General features: G+C 43.6%; 1 protein-coding gene across 1 annotated transcript in view; it reads left to right on the top strand.

Moving 5' to 3' along the window:
• The window catches only part of HAS2 (hyaluronan synthase 2), a 40,774-nt gene extending 29,519 nt beyond the window's left edge, over positions 1-11,255 (top strand). Inside the window, exons 3-4 of the mRNA XM_035126155.3 lie at positions 4,774-4,875; positions 7,798-11,255. Of these exons, the coding sequence (XP_034982046.3) occupies positions 4,774-4,875; positions 7,798-8,727 (1,032 nt within the window). The 3' untranslated portion in view covers positions 8,728-11,255. The remainder of the gene's footprint in view (positions 1-4,773; positions 4,876-7,797) is intronic.
• Positions 11,256-18,389: the final 7,134 nt, after the last annotated feature.

Here is an 18,389-nt window from a genome sequence, read left to right as displayed (position 1 = left end):
TGTGCCTCAAATGCCTCATGCCAGGGCCTGCCTATCTGCATTCCTCCACAGTGTAGAGCCCTGAACTTTGGTAGCAGAGATCAGCTTTTGAATCCTCACTCAGCCCTGAAGCTCACTGGGGGCCAACATTTACACCATACATTGGTTGGTACCTTAGTTTATGAACAACTTGGATTAAGAACGCTGCAAACCCAGAAGTAGGTGTTTTGGTTTGTGAACTTTGCCTTGGAAGCAGAACATGTCCCGCTTCCTGTTGAGTGTGTTCCATTCCTAAATTGAGTCCCCTGCTGCTATGGAAAAGCGCACCTTGATTTTGGAACACTTTGATTTAAGAATGGACTTCTGGAACGGATAAGTTCATAAACCAAGGTACCACTGTACATGTAAAACTTTGATAGAACTTAGTAAACGCTCATGGCTTACCTCAAAGAAGCCGTAGTTAGTTTCGGGTGCTGAGAGATGTTGGGAGAGGCTTATTCCCCTCGCAGAACTACAGTTCTCAGAGGGGTTTAACAATCAGGAGAAACTGTGGCTCAATGTGAGGGGAGTAGAGGCCTCTTAACAGCTCTCAACACCCACAACAAGGAGCTCCCATAATTATTTGGGGGAAACCATGACTGTTTAAGGTTTAAAGGGGTATCGTGGTACTTTAAACATATGGCGTGAATGTGGCCTTTTGGGACACTCTTCTTTCTCCTTCCCTCCCTCCCCTCTCTCTGTCTCTTGGCCCCAGTCTACCTTTTTGAAAGGATAAAATGGGGGCAACCCAGGCCCATGTATTCCTCCCTAAAGCTCAACGGCAATTAAAAATACAAGTAGCCTGCGTGAGTTAGAAGAAGTTCTTTGTGTGTAAGCTTTTTGCCCCTTCCATTTTACCAGGCCTAGCAAGGAGGGGTGGGGGGGGGGATGTCTATGTTAGATGCAGCACAGCTGGCAAATAATCCTTGCCTGCAGCTTGTACTTTGCAAAGGGGGTGGGTGGGTGCTGCCTAATTCATTTTTAAGTGAACGGTGTCACTGAGGTTTTAAAGGCCAAGCTTTTGCCTTGAGTGAGGTAATGCAGCTGTAAACGATGAAGCCAACACTCTTTGGCTGAGCGATCTCTCCTGTTTGTATTTCTAAGCTCCCCTCCTCCTCCTCCCCCCCCACCCACTGCTGCCTTCTCCCTGCTTCTTAACAAGTTTTTATAGGGCTTTAAAATCTCTCCATTTTCGCGGACTCTGCCAATCCTTTGAGATGCTCCTTCTGAGCAGCAAGAGCATCTGTTTGCAAAAAGAGTGCCTGGGAGTTTCTCACAGAATGAATCATGGCCTCGGATCCCAGCAATACATCTGGCAAAGTGGGGGGGGGGGGGAGAGATTTTAAGAAGTGTTGGGATTTTTTTTTAAAGCAACAAAACGAAGAGGGCTTTTTAATGTTTTGCTTCACTACTAATAATTCCATTTCTAGCCTCAGGTGGCAGATATGGTTCTTCCACTCTCCATAGCATCCTCACAGGAGGTTGGGCTGAGAGTATGTGAATAGCCCAAGGTAGGGATTTTATTTTTTTGGGGGGGGGATATTTAATTCAGTTCTCATTTAAAGGCGAACTTACTTAAATTGCACTTTGCGTAACGGTACACGAACCGAAACACAGCTGTCCTCTGTAATTCACACCACTCTGAATTTTGCAATGCAGTCCTCCCACCAAGTAATTTGTACAAAAATGCATATTCTAGATTAAAGTGTGGGTATAAATTGTATATGTTAGTGAAAACAGCATGGAAACATGCATTCTATTGGGGAAAATGGCTTTGTGAAAATGTGCATATGAGAAGGGCACACAAAAACTGTGCTTATCAGGAGAAATTTGCACTAAAAGGCTTACAAATTTTCATGAGGATTTTTTTAAAATGTAAACCGATTTTGAAATGGGGAGAACCAAACTTAAGACTGAAAAAAATGGGGGGGACACACCCACAGAAACCAAAATTGACAGATTTCCCCCCCTGTTCCTAGCTCCATTGCAAAATAGGGATTTGAACTCCGGTCTTCCAGGTCCTATGGCACTACATTAGCTCTTTCAAATAAGCGAGAGTTACTATAAATATCAGGGAATATGGCTACTCAATGCTTCCAGAGCTTGTTTGTTAATGTCCAAGGCAAAGCAGAATCTCCACATTGTGGTGCCCTAACTGGTGCTAGTTTTCCCCCTTATCAGCATTTTGAAGGCTGTTTCTGTTGCCAAATGGACAAAAAGGCACCTCTAATCGTCTCTAAGCCCATGTGCAAATGGTTGTAATCCCCCCCCAACTTCTGAAAGAAGAGGGTACAAATTTGTAGATCTAGTGAATGGGAAAAGTGTATTTACATTCATATTTCAGTATTGATGCCTTTCATGCCAGCCATGAATAGAACTGTTTGCCACCCAGTAATCTAGTGGTCTATCTGGGAAACTAATGAATAGGAGTCAGAAATATTAATAAACACTCTCTTTTTATAGCAGGCTCCCCTATAACCTGTTAGCACCACCCTTGGCTCTGTCCCTTGACCTATCAGATTCACCATGACCTGCTCCTGGTGAAGTTGGTGATAAAAGGCCTGGGTTTGAATTCCTGCTTGAACTGCAAAGTTCACTATGTGACCTTGGAACAGTCATGACTGCTCAGCCCAACAGGGTTGTTTTGAGGATAACTGGGGAGGAAGGACAGACCCAAGTGAATGTTCCCCGGAGCTCATTAGAGGAAGGGTTAGAATAGAAACATTTGCAACAATTAGTGGGTGGAAGGAACTTTCAATTCTCTCTGTTGCCCGTTTTTCCAATATGATTTCCAGATTTCTGCAGCGATTTGCATTTTAAAAGCAATCCTCATGAAAATTCATTCAGCATCACATGGAAGGAGAGAACAAGCTTGTTTTCTCCTTCTCCGGAGGGTAGGACTCGAAACCAATGGTTTCAAGTTACAATAAAGGAGATTCTGACTAAACATTAGGAATAACTTTCTGACTGTAAGAGCTGCTACGACAGTGGAACAGTCAGGGCCGGTGCTAGGGTTTTTTGCACCCTAGGCGAGATCACCTTCTGGTGCCCCCCGGCATCTGCCTCCTCCCTGCAGGCCTGGCTCAGCCTTCACCCCCTTCCCTTCCCAGCGCCCCTCCCGCTTACCTGTGACATCGACGGCTGGGTTGCTCCCCCGGGTGCAACAGCAGCTGCTCCCGCCTGCCCGAGAAGTAGAGTGCGGTGACGGCGCCTGTAGCCGAAGGCCCGGCTCTGGTGCGCGCGGGAAGGGGCTGCTCTCGCCCCACGTGTCCTCCACACGCTGCTGCCCTCGGCGCTCCGGACACACTTGGGCTGCACTGTCACCGCTGCTGCTGCCCGCCCTGGATGCAGGTAGGTGGCGTCGGGGCACAGCGGCCGCACGGCAGAGCGAGTCCTGTGAAGCCAGCAGCGCTCCCCATCATGCCAGCGCCCCCTCCATTTTGGCGCCCTAGGCAACTGCCTAGTTCGCCTTAATGGACGCACCGGCCCTGGGAACAGTCTCCCCTGGGAGGATGTGGGCGCCTTGAGATTTCTGCAATGCAGGGGGTTGAACTAGATGGCCCTTGGGGTACTTTCCAACTCTACAATTCTATGAGTCTAGACCAGCAGCAAAACTGGGCATCGGAATGGGGATGATGCCCCTTGTGGGGTGCCACCTGAGGCAGCCACCTCACCCAGCCTCATGGCCGGGCCGGTTCTGCTCTGTCTTCTGCCCTTAGTGAGCATCCGCTGCCAGGATCATTTTACTCAACAACTCTCTTCAAAGGAGAAGAAAGCCATACCTGCAGAACATTTCAAACATGCTAGAAATGAGATCAGAATATCCTTTAAAACAATACAAGAGCATAATAACAACAAGCAGAGCAACATTAAATGCTACAAAACGCGAGTGAGAAACAGTTCTATAGGCGTGTTGTGAATGAGAGAGCTCCATGAAATGCAGGTTCAAAGAGATCTGGTTGGCAGAATCAGCTTCTGGAATCATATATACATGAATGGCTAAACCTTCTGTGAGTGAAAAAAAAAGGGGCTATCGTATTTCTTCCCAGATCCTCTGCCAATTTTTATAAGCATCTGTAGGCTCACTCATCATTCATTCCCCCCTTAGGACAGCGGGAAACTTTTGAACTGGGGGCACCAAATGCATCCGGTTTCCTTCTGTCAAATGGGATCAGTAAAAGTGCAGAACACCCGCAAATTCCCCCCCCCCAACACACACACACACACACACACATTTCTCCATGCCCCATCTCATGAACATGGTCCTTGTTCAAAGAAGTTGATCCAATGTGCGAATAAAATAAATACCTCTGGTTCTGAGAACAGACGTTTCTTTATAGCCACAGTACTCACACAACTGCTGTTACATTTAAAGGATATGCCTGCTAGCCTGACACAAATAGGGTTTAAAAGGAGAAACACTGCAGATTCCACTGGGAAGTGTTTTAGAGCGAGCGGAGTCAGATGTGAGGAAACAAAGAGATTCTTTAAGCCTTACAATGTGAAAAAGTGCATAGCTGAAATATGCAGTTAAAAATTGAAATCTGCCAAAGGCATCATCCCCTTATGTGAATGTGTGACCCTTTTTCGAGTTGTGTAAGTGTTGCTAAGCTTCACCAATGTGGGTCCCACAACCTGTGATTCACTTGATAGGATTTGTTTCAAAACGCACCGTTTGTGAAACACATAGTTTTCGGCAGTGCCGACTCTGGTTCCTTGATTAATTCCGCATTTACTTATTTTTCTCGTGGACAGGTTTGCGACTCTGATACAATGCTTGATCCAGCTTCATCAGTGGAAATGGTCAAGGTTTTAGAAGAAGATCCAATGGTTGGAGGCGTTGGGGGAGATGTGCAGGTGAATATAGCAATTTTCAAACTCTGCATCAAGGACTGTAAATTTAGGACCACCTCTATATGCTCCCTTGATTTTGCAAGTGAAGATTGATAGTCACGCAGGAAGTAACATGCATATTTTATGTGCATTGTGAACATTTCTTCTATAGTGCATCCTTAGATCCAGAAGCCACTGGATATCTAGGCTGGATTTGGGAATATTGATCCATGAACTTTCCACAGAAGACATTCCTATGTTATGCCGCAGTTCATGCATTTACAATATGTTTGCTATTTCATTCCGAGGAGGAAATGGTAATACAGGCAACCCTGATTTGCATGAGGGTTGTGTTCTGGGTCATTGTGTATGAGAGCAGAGCCCACTCACACAAACCCCCTTTCTGCCCCCTTTTCCAGCCACTTCCATACCCAGTCACATGTCTTTATTGGTCATTGTCTGTACATGAGCCATGTACCCTCCAACATTTCTCCGATTAAAATAAAGGACCCCTAACTATTAGGTCCAGTCGTGACCGACGATGGGGTTGCGGTGCTCATCTCACATTATTGGCCGAGGGAGCCGGCGTACAGCTTCCGGGTCATGTGGCCAGCATGACAAAGCCGCTTCTGGCGAACCAGAGCAGCACATGGAAACGTTGTTTACCTTCCCTATTTATTTACTTGCACGGGAGCTCACCCCGTTGCAGGGATTCGAACCGCCAACCTTCTGATCAGCAAGCCCTAGGCTCTGTGGTTTAACCCACAGCGCCACCTGCGTCCCTCCAATGAAAATAGGGACATCCTATTCCATAATAAGATTTATTATTATTAGTTTAGCATTTATACCCCACCCACCTGATTGGGTTGCCCCAGTCACTCTGAGTGGCTTCCAACATATCTAAAAACATAATAAAACATTAAACATTGAAAAGCACACATCCCTATCCTTCCCTGCCTTCAGATGGTTTGGGGGTTGGATAACAGCTTTTTTTTGCTAATCTGAAAAGCCTGTGTGGGGCCTGTATAGATAAAATGGACCCCAATGTAAAGGATCTGGGGCACAAAACACAGACTGAGACAAGATAATAGAGTGTGCCCGATTACAGTGCCGCCAAGCCTAATTCTTACACAATATAGTCCACATGAAGCTTTGACTCTTGGAACCAGTCATTGCATTACAGGAGACTTATTTGCTCGTAGGGCAAGGTTCAGATTCTAATTATATAGGGGTAAAATAACATGATTAGGAAAGAGCATAAGACAGAGAAGGGTGATCAGGATGGAGTGAGCTGCTGGTCTGACTGTGCTTCGTATTAATGAGCAGGGGCGTAGGAAGGGTGTGGCCCGCCCCAGGTATAATCCCTGAGGGGGTGACAACATGGCACATCGCGGAGGGCGGCACTTACCACGAGGCCTGGCCTGCAGCATGCTTGAGCCACTCATCTCTCTTGGGAGTGACATGGTGGCTCGGGGCCCCGCAGCATGGGGATTGCGTCGGCCCACCCCGTGTGCAGATCAAAGTAAAGTTGTGCAGTCAAAGTGGATTTGCAGGTCGCCAAAAACAATATAAACAAGACCTTGGAAAAAGCCGGAGTCTAGAAATATACAGAAACCAGAGTACTTTGGTCTGGGGAACTTAGTTGGCTTTGCAGACTCTGAACTTGGAAATGAAATGTATGTCTGTCTTCTTTCTGCCATTAGGGTCTCTTGCAAATGTTCCATTCTATGTCCACTGAAGTATTTGTTCAAAACTGGGGTCTAGATGAGAGGGAAGGATGCTGGAAGTAGGAGAAACCCCAAGATTAGGCATGAGCAATTCCAGGTCTTCTCGTATCACACAAGGCGGAGCCACACTGTCCATTTGAAGCACACCCAACACTCATTGAAAGGGCACAGGTTCCCCCAAGGAATCCTGGGAACTGTAGTCTGTTAAGGATGCTGGGAATTTGTAGCTCTGTGTGAGGGGGAAACTGCAGCTCCCAGGATTCTTTGGGGGCAACTGTGTGCTTTAAATGTGTGTCGGATGTGCTGTTGAATGCATGGTGCTGATCTGCACAGTTTGAAAATCACTTCCACAAACTATCAGTAACATCGGTATTGTGTGTGAGAGAACGCCAACACAAAGTACATGATTCTTGCATTACAGGATTCTGTGATTCTATGAAAACATGGGTGGAAGGGAGTAAGAAATAACATATCAGAATATTTAAAATAATGTAATAATAAAAGAAAATCATTATAAATTAATTTGGAGATGGTATTTAACACCAGTCAGATTAAATCAAATAAACAAGGAATATTATTCGGTGTTGGAGTTGAACAGGGAATTATGTTCACATGTGGTGGGGGTGTAAATATGTTTTTTTTAAAAAAAAATGGAAAAGGGTGTTTAAGGAGATAACAGAAATCACTGGGTTAAAGCTGACCAAAAGTCCAGAGGTAGCATTATTATCAGTTTACGATGGGGTGGAAGGTTCACAGGCTATGAAGAACTTGCCCATAAATTTATTGACAGCTGCACACATTATTATAGCTAGGAAGTAGAAGGGGTAAGCAGAATGTAAAATGGAAGATTGGTATAAAGAGGTGTGGGATATAGCTATTAATGATAAATTAACATGTGCCATTAAGGTAAGACAGGGGAGATATGCAGGAGAAATTATTTTGAGAAGATATGGAGGGTGTTTGTAGAATTTGTACTGTTAAACCATCGCAAGAGGTGTTGAAACTTTGGGAGGTTGGATAGTTACAATGGAATGGTCTCAGTGGTGGGTGCACATTTTTATTCTTATTACTTTATGATTAATACTATGAAAAAATGAAAATGTGAATGGCAGTATTTTATGACATATACTTTATGGGTTTGGTTTTTTTTTTAAAAAAAACACAGTTGCATATTCTTTTTCTTGTTATAAAACTTGCTTTCCATTGTTGCTGCTTGCAGATTTTGAACAAGTACGACTCGTGGATCTCCTTTCTCAGCAGCGTTAGATACTGGATGGCATTTAACATCGAGAGGGCCTGCCAGTCCTACTTTGGCTGTGTGCAGTGCATCAGCGGCCCCTTAGGGATGTACAGGAATGCCTTACTCCACGAATTCGTGGAAGACTGGTACAATCAAGAATTCATGGGATCTCAGTGCAGCTTTGGAGACGACCGGCATCTCACCAACCGAGTCCTGAGCCTTGGCTATGCAACGAAATACACGGCTCGGTCCAAGTGCCTTACCGAAACGCCGATAGAATATCTCAGGTGGTTGAACCAACAGACCCGCTGGAGCAAGTCCTACTTCCGAGAGTGGCTCTACAACGCAATGTGGTTCCACAAGCATCACTTGTGGATGACTTACGAGGCTGTCATCACCGGCTTCTTCCCGTTCTTCCTCATTGCCACTGTCATCCAGCTTTTCTACCGGGGGAAGCTGTGGAACATCCTCCTTTTCTTGTTGACAGTCCAGCTGGTGGGCCTTATCAAGTCTTCCTTTGCCAGCTGCCTTAGAGGGAACATTGTCATGGTTTTCATGTCTCTCTACTCAGTGTTGTACATGTCCAGTTTACTGCCGGCAAAGATGTTTGCCATAGCCACGATAAACAAAGCAGGGTGGGGCACGTCGGGCCGGAAAACCATCGTGGTCAACTTCATAGGGCTCATCCCAGTCTCCATTTGGTTTACAGTCCTCTTGGGCGGTGTCATTTTCACGATATACAAGGAATCCAAAAAGCCATTCACTGAATCGAAACAGACCGTGCTAATCATTGGTACGATACTTTATGCCTGCTATTGGGTGATGCTCTTGACTTTGTACTTGGTCCTCATCACCAAATGTGGAAGGAGGAAGAAGGAACAACAGTACGACATGGTGCTTGATGTATGATTCAACCACTGTGCCTCCCTAACCCCACTTTTTTATTTTCTTTTTTTGCTGCCCATGGAATCTTTCTTGTCACACGATGAACCTTCTAGCGTTTGTGGTACTTGAGATCATCAAGGGAAAAGGATCACTGCTGCTGGGACTTGAACATGAACGAATTCATGACCATGCCAAAGCAATAATAATGATAATAATAATTAAATGTGATTGTGCCTTTTTATCGGGAAAGGGTGGGGGTGGGGGGGAGAAGAAAATCACACGGATTCAACCCATTCCTGTGGGTGGTCTCCCAACGATGCACTTTCTTCTGTCGTGCGTACGCCCAAAAGTGTTAACGTCCTATATACCTCATTGGCCATGCTCACGTGGGCGGACATGGAAGAAAGGGAGTTTTGGAGACACAAGCAAAGGATCTGGTAACCCATTTTAGGATCTGCAACCTAATTTATGAACCTTCTTGTTGTTCTGTGACTTTTTTTTCTAGGAAAGGGTGTGAGTGAGGATGTTGTCTGTCTGTGTGTGTGTGTGTGTGTGTGTTAGGCTGCAAACTGTAATTCCAAAGTCAAGTTTTTATAAGGGTTTTGATGACCAAGGGTTTGTATTTTTATATAATTGTAATTATTTGTCTTTGTTTACTTTTTACACCAGTCTCTTTTTTTAAAATAAATAAATAAATAAAAAACCTCGTATTTTATATTTCTGCCAAAAAGTACATTATTTTCACCCCCTCCCCGCCACTATTACAGTCTCTTGCTTTTTTTTTCCTAAATAGGCTTTGAAAAACTCCTCCTTAAAAAAAAGAAAAAGACTTGCCCACAATGTGAAAATGGTTTGCTGATTTGAGTTTTTCCCATCCCACTATTGAAAGAAGAATTTTTTTTAAAAAAAAGTCTCTGTATTTTTAAACTGATGAATGTTTATTTCTGTGAAAGTATTTAAATGTGAGCTTTTGACTTTATTTGAGGGGTGGGATGGAAAATTAACACCATTGTCAATCTTTGTTGGCAAAATCTTTGTGCGCAAGGAATAGCACAATCCCCAGGATATTCTCCTGCTTGGACCCCCATTGAAATCAACGGGAGCTGCGTTAAGTGATCAAAAACAGCTTCAGTGGCACCATTTGGCCAGATGTCCAGTGCCCCACATAGCAGAATGATTAGAGTGAGAGGGCAAAAACAGCACGTCTGACTGACCAAATATTGACGTTGCAATGAGACCATTAAATCCAGAGCCCAAAATCCCATCTGCGGTTCTGCACAGCTCCCACCAATTTCAGTGTGGATTGTGGAGGAGAACTTTCTGCGGGATTGGGCCCACAAAGGCCAATGGGATAGATACGTGCAATCATTTTCTCCTCCCCATAAAAGTTTTGTAAGAGGAAACTTATAACCCTCTGCCGGATGGTACACAGGCCTTAAAAGCAGTCTTCGGTGAAATCCTAGTTGCATATCTTGGTTTGTTCAAATTGAGTTATGCCAACCCAATGAGGAAATCCTTTCCAGTCTAGAATGGAAGCTGTTGGCGGTCCATTAGCTTCCAGAGAACACTATTGGGATAGATCCTGTCTAAAGTAAAGCTTGAGTCTCATTGAAGTCAATGGGATTTATGTGAACCATGACTTAACTTGTCCAAATTGATTTCAATGAGCTAAAGCATGATTAACATATAGCAGAATCCCATACATATCAACTCAGAAGTTAAGTCCCACTGAGTTCAGTGGGGTTTATTCCCAAGTGAATGTGTATTGGATTACATTAAAAGTTTGGATCCAACCTAATGGAAGAATAGGATGAATCTCTACCCCTCTGTGCTCTAGGAATTCCTTCCATCCCCATTGATGTACCCATCAAAGTTATTATTATTATTATTATAAGAATGCCTAAAAATACTTTTTTAAAAAAGATGAAAAGATGGGCCCCAATTCCTGCATAGGCAAATTAATGTAATATTAATTCCTAAGAATATTTGTTAAAAAGCGGAAGAGTATCAGCAACATACTGAACTAAATTTTCTTATTCTTCTTGATTATTACATGGCCCATCATTGTGGTAAAATGGAAGCTCATGTGGTTGTTTTGGGGGATATATAGTTGTCTTCCTTAAAATGCAGATGTGACTTTGATTTTTTCTGCTGTGAAATGTGTAACACACATACTACCTTGTCTGATGATACAGAGCTCACGTTTGCTTGCCAAATTTGCCTTAATATATGCTTGCAACTGGGGGAGAAAATCGATCCTTTTTGGTGACCAAATAGATCAGTATTAAATTTTCTTTAAAAAAAAACAAACCATGCAAATGACACAAATGGGGGGAAAAAAGAAAAGAAACTTGACTTTTTCCTTTTAACTATTTATATTGTATAAGTTAAAGCTTTGGGGTAACAACGTTCAAGTGTCAAATAAAAATCCTCTCATTCTTTAAAGGATTGAAATAATTGCCTGTATTTATTCTAGCAATTATTCAATGCATTTCAAGTATAGGTTGTTTAGTACAATTGTTACTTTAATAAATAAAATATTTTTGATACGATTGTGAGCAGTTTGTGTTCTTTCCTGAGCTTCGTACATGTATTTTTAAAAGGAGCTCAAATCTACCAAGTAAGGCCTGCAAAGCAGCTGGTTTTATATATGCAACCAACACAAATGTGATGGCATTTGTAACACAATGCTCACCTGGTCCTAATGTTGGCTAGGTGCACCTTTTTCTAGGCGGAGGAATGTGGGTGGTGCTGTGGTCTAAACCACTGAGCCTCTGGGCGGGGTCAGCAACCTAAGGCCCATGGGCCACAAGCAACCCACAGGGGTTGCTTTACCGGCCCACGAGCCGCCCCCAAACAGCCATCCCCTTGGCGAATCCCGTGCGCGGCACTAAACCGGCACAGCGCGGCACAAGGACTCACTTTCACAGCGCCGTTAATCGTGTTTGTGCAGACGCACACCTGCAATCTGGCCCAGGGAGGGGGCTCTGCGGCAGTGAACCGGCCCAGGCAAGGTAAGCCTTGCCGCCCCCTACTCTTGGGCTTGCTGATTACGGAAGGTCGGCGGTTCGAATCCCAGCGACGGGGTGAGCTCCCATTGCTCTGTCCCAGCTCCTGCCAACCTAGCAGTTTGAAAGCACACCAGTGCAAGTAGATAAATAGGTACCACTGCAGCAGGAAGATAATGGTGTTTCCGTGCGCTCTGGCACTTGTCATGGTCCTCCGTGCGCCAATAGCGGTTTAGTTATGCTGGCCACATGACCTGGAAAACTCTGAACTCCCAATGTTGTTGGACTGCAATTCCAATCATCCATGGCTGTTGGACATGACATTTGGGGCTGCTGGAATTTGTAGGGGCTGCTGGAATGTGGCTACCCTTGCCATATATGAAGGGGGATTCAAACTTCCCCATGGTGCACATAAAGTTGACTCATTTGATTTGATATTTGGCACTCTTCCAACAGCAACATTGAATTCTGGAGGCCCACAACAAACACAAAGCATTTTAGAAAAGCAGCGCTCCCACCAATACAATCCTATCGAAACACAGTGACCAGGGATGGAAGAGAAAGTTGATTCAGTTAATATTTAAAGACAAACCTAGCAGATTCAAACTTTCCCAAACCTCTTGGACGTGAACTGAAATGATGCAGCCATCCTTTGAAATCTGCCCTTGGTACTGCAGTTTCCCAGCCCATAACCTGTGCAAAAAAAGAGAGAAAGTTTTAAATGTGTGTAAAAACGCATTGATTCATGAAAATAACATACAAAGATGCATTGCGTTGCAGAAAAAATGCTTTGTGAAAAAATGTGTATATTCCGGGAATTGCATATAAAATGTGCATATGGAGAAATCCACGCTAGAACACTAATGAAGTGGGGAACTGAATTTGAGATTGGAAAAATGAGAGAAAACAAAGTTGACAAAATCACCCATTTCTCATAGCAGCATATTAAAGGTAAAGGTAAAGGGACCCCTCACAGTTAGGTCCAGTCGCAAATGACTCTGTTTCTGAGCTGGGAGGACCACAGATGTAAGACTGGGGGAGGGCAATTCTTTCAGACCTGACTGCAGAGTGCCTTCATTTAGCTGCAGATCAGGACTTGCAAAGGGGGCCCCTGAAAAAAAGAGAACGTCTCTTTTAGCAAGCGTTTTTAATAGGAGGGCAAAGAAGCCCATCATTCATTGGCTGCCAAAACTGTTCCAGTGTGCGATCGCTTATGAGCCTGTGTGTGTGTGTGTTTCTGATCACTGTCCTTTTCAACAGCAGGAGGAAACTTAGGCAAGAGCATGCAAATCAGGATTATGTAAAAGGATCCTTAAAAAAGAAAGGGGGGACTTTTCTATTTTAAGGCTGGTATACCCCCCCCCCCAAACCTACCGGTAAATATGAAATAGGCATATTTTGGTAGCCAAAACTCTTCCAGAGTACATCTAATTAGAGGGTTAAAAACGAACAAAAATGCTGTTAATTGTGGGGAATTTAGACATGGCATCTGATTAAAGTTGCTATGTTCTGATTATAGCTTAAGAAATACACTTATAAACTTAGCCTGAAAACCTTTGTTGAAGGGGATTATTATTATTATTATTTGTTTTCCATTTCTCTGGGATATTTTTTTTTAAAAGTGCTGTGTACTCCAAGCCTAAAATGGGACACACTTCAAAGATATTTAGCTACTTTAACAGAGGATATTGGGCAGCTGTACGTGATGTGAATTTTGGATGACTGTGTGAAGCTGCCAGTCCTTTGCTTCATCTAGCTCAGTATTGGCTAGACTGAGTGGCAGCAGATCTCCAGGATTTCAGAGAGGGTTCTCTCCCAGTCCTACCAGGAGAAGCCGGGAATTGAATCTGGGACAGGGCCTAATTATCCCTTCAAATGGAAGACACCTTCGAACAGAGGACAGTCCTCTGTACAGTATAACACATGGCTACCTGAATCACCTAGCAAAACCTGAAGTTTCAATTGCAGGCGGAGCCTCCCCAGTATTGGTTTAGTGGTGCAGACCCTCCAACTATCCCTATTTTCCAGATTTTCAGAAACTATCCCAGTTTCTAATTTGATCCTGGAATGTCCTGCCTTTCCTTAGGACATCGGTAGTGGTGCCCGCCTTGTGGAACACCCTCCCATCAGATGTCAAGGAAATAAACAACTATCCAACTATCCCCAGCCACTCTGGGCGGCTTCCAACAAAACATTAAAAATACAATAAAACATCAAAAATTAAAACCTTCCTTAAACAGGGTTGCCTTCAGATGTCTTCCAAGTGGCTGGGGAAACCCAACCAGATGGGTGTGGTATAAATAATAAAATTATCATCATCATCATCATCATCATCATCATCAGAGAAATGTTTGGGTAGCATGGAGTTATGTGACTCCTGAGCCAAGGAGATAAGCAACTACGCAACCTTTAGAAGACATCTGAAAGCAGCCCTAAATAGAGAAGTTTTTAAATGTTGAATGTTTTATTATGCTTTGATATATATGTTGGAAGCCACCTAGAGTGGTTGGGGTAACACAGTCAGATGGGTCGGGTATAAATAAATCAACAACAGCAATGGAATACGACGTCCCTGTTTTCATTAGAGAAATATTGGAGGGTATGGTGGTTTGCTATGATTTGAACATATAGCAAAGCAGGCTGTATGATTAAATAAGGACATTTTGGAGCTACCTAGGAAGAGGTGGAAATGGGAAAAAGAGCTGTAATCTCATGTTGAGGCTTTCCTCCCAACATTACACTGCTCATGCAGTTAGACCACCCTGGGTGAACAGGTTTGGAGAGCACGTCATTGCTGCGAAAGATCTCTTCAAGGAGGCCCTGGGCTTGTTCCTGCAAATTCAGCAAACCTCTAAGAATGGTATTTTGCGTGCAGAGAAAGGAACAATATTTTGACCCAAGGTAATTCATTATACCAATCGCACTCCACTCACACCTAGATATTCTCTGATGAAATCAGGCTGGTTAAATAATCGCCCTTGGTTAAGGAGGATTAAATGCAACGTATTCAAACAGGGTTTTAATGGGCCAATGGATTGCAGTCTTATGCTGGTACAGTTCTGGATATGGGTTGAAAGTTCTGGATATGGGTTGAAATCTGATTCAGAGCGCATTCACTTTCTAACACAACATGTAAATTGAAACACAGCCTCAGCCATCCTTCGAAAATTCACATTTCTACAATATTCGCACACACAAAAAGCCTCGTGTTAGGGGAAATTCCTTTGCAAAAGGGTACAGTGGTGCCTCGCTTAACGAATGCCCTGCTTAACGAAATTTCCGCTTAACGAAAGGATTTTTCGAGCGGAGGTTGCCTCGCTAGACGAATTCGTTTTATGAAAAATTTGTCTAGCGAATCGCGGTTTCCCATAGGAATGCATTGAAATTCAATTAATGCATTCCTATGGGCAAAAAAAAATTTCAATGCATTCTAGACGAATTTTTCGTTATAAGAAAAGACCCGTGGAACGAATTAAATTCGTCTAGCGAGGCACCACTGTATATATTTGGCAAGGATGCATTGAAAATATTTGGAGTATTGGAGTCCATCAACATCTGGAGGGCACCATGTTGGCTCTGCCATCTTGTGGCTGCCTCTCTCTGCTAGCTGTCACAGTTTGGTTGAAAACAAAGGAATAGTGGGAGGAACCAGCTGGGGAACCTGCAAGGGAAGAAGGCCAGGGATTGGTGGTGGGACAATGATGGAGGGAGAAGCAGGAGAAGACTGTGAGAAGGAGGTGTCATAAGCTGAAGAGGCAAGAGGGTTCAGTGAGCTGGGAGAGTCTGTGGAAGAGGTAAGTACAGAATCAGAGGCAGAAGCTGAAGAAGAAGAGAAGGGAGGCCAAGAGGCAGAGATGAGTGAAGCTGGTGAACAGTCCTGGGTGTCTCCCCCTACAGCAAGCTCCCCTCCCACCTGGTCTTCCAGAACAAGAAGAGGGCTGAAATGTGCAGAGCAGGGGCAGGCTGCACACAAGTCTCTGACTGCTTAGAAAAAGCACACTTACCTTACAAACAAACTGCTCAGACACAGAGCATTAAAGTGCTAAACCTGTGCCTGGAAAGAAGGGAACAAAAGGTAAGTGAGTATAGAATTGGAGTTTTACAGCGACAATCCTAAATATCCTATCCATTTCCGCCGGCGGCAGAGGGGGTGGGTAGGTAGCCATGTTAGTCAGTTACAGCAACCAGAATAAAGAGTCTTGTGGCAACCTAAAGACTAACCAATTTATCCTGACATGAACTCTGTTCACAAGCAAACCCCGTTGACTTTGACGGGACTTACTCTTAGGTAAGTTGCAGCCTTATAGAAATAGATTGCCATTAAGATGCTAGCCAGCCATGTCTGGAAATTGTTTCTGGTTTTTGTAGCAGCTTTTCTTCTTGCCTTCGCACTGTCTCTGGGTATTGCAAGGACTTCGAAAGCCAAATAGCAGAACAATGACCTGTGTGCTCATTCATTATCTATTGGCTCGGATAATCATTTGGTTAGACAAACACAGTGCTTTTAAATCGATGGCTGTGTGTGTGTGTGTGTGTGTGTGTTTGTGTGTGTGTGTGTGTGTGTTTAGTGTAACAGTAGTCTTAGGGGTTTTTTTTTAATCATAAGCCACCTGGAGCATTGTGAAGATGTGAGGGAAGCTTTCTAGTAATTTTTTGGTGCGACTTCAAGCTTTTTTGTTAAGCAAATGGTTCCACCAGATTCTTTTCTACTGCACTCGCAGACAAACCGACCTATTAGTCAGTTGGCTTGACTAGGCTGCCTAAGTTTAAAACTCTCTTTTAAAAGAAGGCACTTCAGTCTCCTCCTAAGCGATGCTAGTCGGACCAAGGAGCGAACCCAGAATTAGTTTTATAGCACCAGATAATAAGACCCTATTGCTTCCTTGTCTGCCCTGATTTCTGCTGGGCTGGAAGGATTGGAACAGAGCTGGCACACATGCCAATTTCTCTTTCACCTTGCTTTTCATCTTTGGAGTAAATTTCCTACCCTGGATCGAAAGGGAAAATTGGCAATTTCAAGAGCAAGGATGATCGCCATTCCCACCCCTGAGACTGGACACATCTATTTCTCCCTTTGATGTGGCTGCCCCCTGTTAAACACAGAGATGGCCACTGCTTCTGAACTCAAGATTCTCCCAGCCGCAATGAATTATTTTGACAATATAGCAGCACACGGAAACACCGTTTATCTTCCTACTTATCTTCCTATTTATCTACTTGCACTTTGACGTGCTTTCGAACTGCTAGGTTGGCAGGAGCTGGGACCGAGCAACGGGAGCTCATTCCGTCGCGGGGATTCGAGCCGCCATCCTTCTGATCAGCAAGCCCTAGGCTCTGTGATTTAACCCACAGCGCCACCCACGTCCCTAAAATAAATGTAGGGTTGGCTTTAAAAGTGTTGCAGGAACATTCTTGTTTTATGAAGGAATAAAATGTTCTGGTGGCCTGTTTATTGAATGTTTATCCTGATTTGTTTCCACAAACCTTGCAGGAAGGGGATAAGATGTTGGATGTATCACTGAGCATTCATTCCAATTTGTTTGCCAGGTTGTTTGTTTGTTTGTTTGTTTAAATATATATTGATTTACCACTAGGTCAGTAAAATACACCAAAGCTTTTTTACAGCAAGAGAACATAAAACCATACAATAGAAATGATTAAAAATGCAAAAAATAAATAAATCAATATCAATTAATTGTGGGGAGATATAGTCTTAATTGCCTACGTAAGCTATTCTCTGGCAGAATGGGAAAGTTGGAACAGAAGTCGCCTGCTGAATCTCTATTGGCAGAGCATTCCACAAGTCTTGACCAATGACACTTGAGGAATCAGCTACACAGCTGCAAATAAAACGTTTTAAGTGTGTTGTAAAGTGCAATATAGAAATGTGACAATAGATGGCGATAGTGAGCTATGGAGAATTCAATGTATTTTTCCCCCCCGAAACTTTTTTTTAAAAGCATTTTCACAGAGTTTTTTTAAATATGTGTGTAGATTCCACCTCGGTTTCTTGTTGCATTTCCCCTTCATTTCCCTTACCTCAAAAGTCCAGTTTTTAACAAGAAGAGGATTTGCTGTGCATGAGCCCAAATTCACTATGACCTGAAAATGTTAGTATGTGATTGAATCCCACACACAAAACCCAGGGACCATGTAGAATCCCCCCCACAGTCTAGTAGACAATGCAAATGGGGTAGTTTGCAAACATGCTGTTTTATAACAGCCTCATCCTTGGCAGAGTTGGGATTTAAACTGGTTTACAATGCAAGCCTGTGGTTATTTGCTCAGGGATATGTCTCATTGTATTCCATTGGGTTTATGGTAAACATATATGGGGTTGCAAGTTCTACTTATGTCTCATTGTATAAGACTGGGCTGCACAAGGATTTCTTCTTGTGCGTAACGCTAGACATATTGTGTAAAACAGCAGCTCTTAATCTCTCCAGTCAAAAGCACAGCTGGCCTTCATTCTTTTTTGTTTGTTTGTTCCCTTTATCAGTTCAGTTCAAGCATCTATGCAAGATCTCTCCCAGAGGTGCTAATTGTAGCTCCAAGATAAGCACAGCCAGGAAACCAAATAGGTGTAAAGTCAGTGTCCTTTCTAACAAAATCAGATCCTTTCCACACAAACTGATCTTTAAAAGAAGAGAAACGTAACAGAGGAGAGATTTAGACATA

This window comes from Zootoca vivipara, chromosome 8 (assembly GCF_965207765.1).
Source record: "Zootoca vivipara chromosome 8, rZooViv2.hap1.1, whole genome shotgun sequence".
In the NCBI taxonomy this organism is placed as follows: Eukaryota; Metazoa; Chordata; class Lepidosauria; order Squamata; family Lacertidae; genus Zootoca; species Zootoca vivipara.
Note: the sequence above shows the minus strand (reverse complement) of the source record. Positions and strands in the feature narration are given on the sequence as shown.